Genomic DNA, 4240 nt, shown 5'->3' on the forward strand with positions numbered 1-4240 from the left:
GCTTTCATTTAAACTGACACAGTTTACGCTGACACGATGCAAACGGGTGGCCTACATTTCCCAGACCACCACACTCAGCGCCTTCATCATCTACCCGGCATCCCTTGCATCCCTATTCTTCCCCCCTATTTCCCACCCGTTTTGCGGCAAACCGGCAAACCCCAGAAAACCTGCCCGTTTGGACCGAGATCGGAGAGCCCACTCTTAAGAAAGATTGGTTCTAATTAGAACCCCGAGTTCCATCCAGAATCGCTTATCATCCTTATACGGATCTCTGCTTGGTGAAATGGTTCTTTCATGTGTTGTATATGGTTCTGCTATTGTTACGATGTCAAGCTTGTCAAGCAAGAACCCATTCTGGTGCTACGTAGAACCAAATACAATCTCCTTCAATCTGAAGAACCACCTAATCATACAAATGGTTCTAGGTAGATTCCTTTCACTAACGAAGAACCATCTTCTTTTAGCGGACATTTTTATTTTACTGCAATAAAATAAATATCTTTTTACACATACATAATTATTTTTGTTTACACATATTTAAACACAAATTTGTAAATAAGGTAATTTAAAAATAAACTTAAAAAAAAATTCCCCGTTCTACATCACGTCAAAATCGCACTGCTGACCAATCAGCGCAGGGGACGATATAGTGTGAGCCAATCACAGCGGAGATGATGAGGGCGGAGCAGCCAATCACAGCGCAGGAGGGCGGGTCTTAGCGGAAAACGGGTGGGAAAGGAAATCCCGCCGAGCTGCTGCTGCGGCTGGCGACGTTACATGAAGGCGCAGAGTGAACAGCGGAGGATACGCAGTAGCGGCTCATGGCCGCGGCTTTTGGAAGGCGAGTAGCGGGCGAGCGGCGCTGGTAGAGGCCGGACCGGCTGGGTTTTGTGCGGCTTTTTTGTCCCGCAGTGGGCGACATGGCGGATTTCTCCCCCGAGCTGCCGCTGCGCTGCGGCTCCGAGTCAGACAGCGAGCTCTCGCAGAGCCTCGCCCGCATCAAGACGCGCTCTTACGGCAGCACGGCCTCCGCAGCCGCGCCGCTGGGGGAGAAGTACGTGGAGCACCGCGTGGCGGACGGGGACACCCTGCAGGGCATCGCGCTCAAATACGGGGTCACGGTAAGATACACGCGGGCTCAGGGGCGCAGAGGACACCCTGTAGCATCTCAGCTGCACACGCTTGACAGGGCCGGTCACGTGTGTGTTTGCGTGCGTGTGATGACACCGTCCGAAAAAAACCCAAAAGCGCGATTCCATGTCGGGAAAACCGTGATTGCAGTATTTGTGCAAAATCCTTGATTACATCATGCAAAAAAAAAAAGTCCACGGGAGAAACGCGTTAAAGGGGCATTCCACCTCATAATCCAGTGTGAGATGTCTTTACAGTGGTGGTGATGGGAACCAGGCGTCGCCATGACTACAACACAGATATAGACACTTTATTTACCATCCAGAACCACCAGAGAACCTACACGAGTCTTCTGAGCTTATATGGAATGTTGATGATGGAAAACAGTTGAAAATCTGGAATAATGAGTTTTCTTTGGGGACTATTTTTCCGCACAGCGCCCTGCATGTCTCCCTCCACCATGAATGGAGTTGAAGTTCTCTAAACTCTCATAAAACAGCGTCTCAGTCATCAGGCAGTGAATTCAGAACCAGTTCATGTAGGAACTTTCTGTAGGAGCTTTTAGAGAGAGACGTCTGGTTCCCATCACCACCACTGGGAACGACTCTGACTCGGTCAGTTTATCTAGAACAGGGAGTTTCACACCAAACCGCTCTGAATGACTCCATTTACCGGTGTATTTCCCCTTTGAGGTGCCAATGCCATGTCATTGCTTTATATTCTGGGACGTCATTGCATAACCCTTGGTTTAAGCTGCTGAGGTTCGAAGGGGTGACGTTACTGAAATGGGACCACAAGGCCTCAGGCTGCGCTTGACCCACGTGTAATGGTATATATTGTGAACATCTAGCAGCTCCAAGTAGAGGTCTGCACAGGACTGGTCTTCTTCCAGTTCAAACGCATTATTCTCTGCTGATTAACACGGCAGTCGTGGTCATCGGGCTCATTGTGAGTAACTTCACCAACCGGCATTTATTCCCAGTAAACAGAGCAGGAATTAAAACCACACAGCGGCTATTTTTGTTGCTTTGCTCTGCTGTGGCCGTTGGACTGACGGCTCCGCCCTCTCTGTAAACGACAAGAATTTGTGGGTTGTTCGTGTGGCTCCATCACGACTCTTAAGAGTGACTTTTATTCGTTTTCACTTTTACTGTCTTCATTTTATATTGTTAATACGTGATTCTGTGATCGTTCTACTTTAATATGTTGTGGGATTTCTCTTCTTAAATGTGCCCTCCCACTCCCGCCTGCAGTGGGCTGGTTTCCCGCCCGCTCCTTTGCGCAATGCCGCAAGATATTCCGGCGGGTCCTGCAGGAATCTGCAGTGCGGACCTCTAGCTGTACGCAAGTTTGTGCACCAAAACGCTGACCTTTCAGGCCGACCGTTCCGGTTTCACGTTACAAGCGACCAAATCTAATTTGTAAAGCCGCATTCGCTCGCATATCCTGACCAGGACGCTGACCACGGAAGGACGAAACCTAATGGTGGTCACTTTTACGGTTCACTCAGGTCAGAGTAACAGAACCTGTTTCCTCCCTCTCGCCTCTTTCCCCCTCAGATGGAGCAGATCAAACGGGCGAACAAGCTCTTCAGCAACGACTGCATTTTCCTGCGGCACAGCCTGAGCATCCCGGTGCGGACGGAGAGGCCGTCCCTGTTTAACGGACTTTCTCTGGAGTCTCCGGACAGCGAGAGCACGACCCCTCAGGGGTCCCCCTGCGTCAGCCAGTCGGTGGAGGACGTCCCCCAGGATCCCCAAGACCACCCTTCGCCACCAGACCCAAACACGCGACCCCCCCAGGCTGAAGAACTCTCCGCTAAAGACTACTTGCACATGCTGGACTTGCAGATCAAGCGGTCCAAGCAGGCCGCCCGGAAACTCAAAGAGGAGGACAGCAGGTATGTGAAGAGACAACCCCCTCGTTACCATGGTAATGCTGCTCTGACAAACCTGTGAGACAATTTAAAGTCTAAACACTTTTTACACTCTTAAAGTTCAGTATGCGGTTTGTTTCGTAATATTCTGCAGTGCAGCCTCATCAATTTGATATAATCCATGAAATATTCTCTCACTACAATACCCAGCATGCACTGCACAGATAAGCCGATCAGCCACACTGTCCACTTTGACCGCTCCGCTGACCGTATAGGAGCATTTTGTAGTTCTACAGTTACAGACTGTAGTCCATCTTTGTAGGCTTTGTTACCCTGTTCTTCAGTGGTCAGGACCCCCACAGAGCAGGTACTATTTGGGTCATTCCCAGCACTGAAGTATCACTGATGTGGTGGTGGCGTGTTAGTCTGTGTTGTGCCGGTATGAGTGGATCAGGCACTGCAGTTTTTAAACACCTCAGTGTCGCTGCTGGACTGAGAACCACAACCATCCAGCCAGCAGCGTCCTGTGACCACTGATGAAGGACTAGAGGATGACCAACACAAACTGTGCAGCAGCAGATGAGCTGTCGTCTCTGACTTTACGTCTACAAGGTGGACCGACAAGGTAGGAGTGTCTAGTAGAGTGGACAGTGAGTGGACACAGTGTTTAAAAACTCCAGCAGCACTGCTGTGCCTGTGCTTTGCTCAAGAGGGGATCGAACTGGCAACCTTCCGGTCACAGGGCTGGTTCCCTAACCGTTGGCTTCCTAGTACAGGGAGATTCACTCGAAAGAGGCCCCGAATACTCTGTAATAACTCTCGCTAGGACGAAGCACTCTGGTCAGGACAGTGTCCAGTGTGTGTTCCTCAGCAGATGTTATATGAGGTTTCGTAGGCGATTGCTGCAGACAATGTTGCACGTCATCAACTGAGTCCCGTGACATTATCGGACGACCTCCACCATGAGAAGGGATGAGTGATCCCGCCGTTCCCAGTATCCGTACCATCTTCTGAATGACGCTCTTTGAGGGTACGTCACCGACACTTTTCTTTGTAAATTCACTCTGACATTGCTTAAATGAACGGTTAAACCAATCGTAAAAGGGGTACGGGGGTCTGCACCCAGGAGTTGCAAACAGAGGTTAAACATCTCAACGGCTGTCCAGTGCCTATCCCATCGCTCCGACGCAGGGGCATCCCGGCTTGTTCAAAGCTCCGTATACTGAGGAG

The 4240-nt window shown here is 50.2% G+C and overlaps 1 protein-coding gene across 1 annotated transcript in view; it reads left to right on the forward strand.

The window, feature by feature from the left end:
* Window positions 1-735: 735 nt before the first annotated feature.
* lysmd2 (LysM, putative peptidoglycan-binding, domain containing 2) overlaps window positions 736-4240 on the forward strand; it is a 14882-nt gene continuing 11377 nt past the window's right edge. Inside the window, exons 1-2 of the mRNA XM_017719504.2 lie at window positions 736-1124; window positions 2694-3034. Coding sequence (XP_017574993.2) covers window positions 924-1124; window positions 2694-3034 — 542 coding nt within the window. The 5' untranslated portion in view covers window positions 736-923. The remainder of the gene's footprint in view (window positions 1125-2693; window positions 3035-4240) is intronic.

This window comes from Pygocentrus nattereri, chromosome 7 (assembly GCF_015220715.1).
Source record: "Pygocentrus nattereri isolate fPygNat1 chromosome 7, fPygNat1.pri, whole genome shotgun sequence".
NCBI lineage: Eukaryota > Metazoa > Chordata > Actinopteri > Characiformes > Serrasalmidae > Pygocentrus > Pygocentrus nattereri.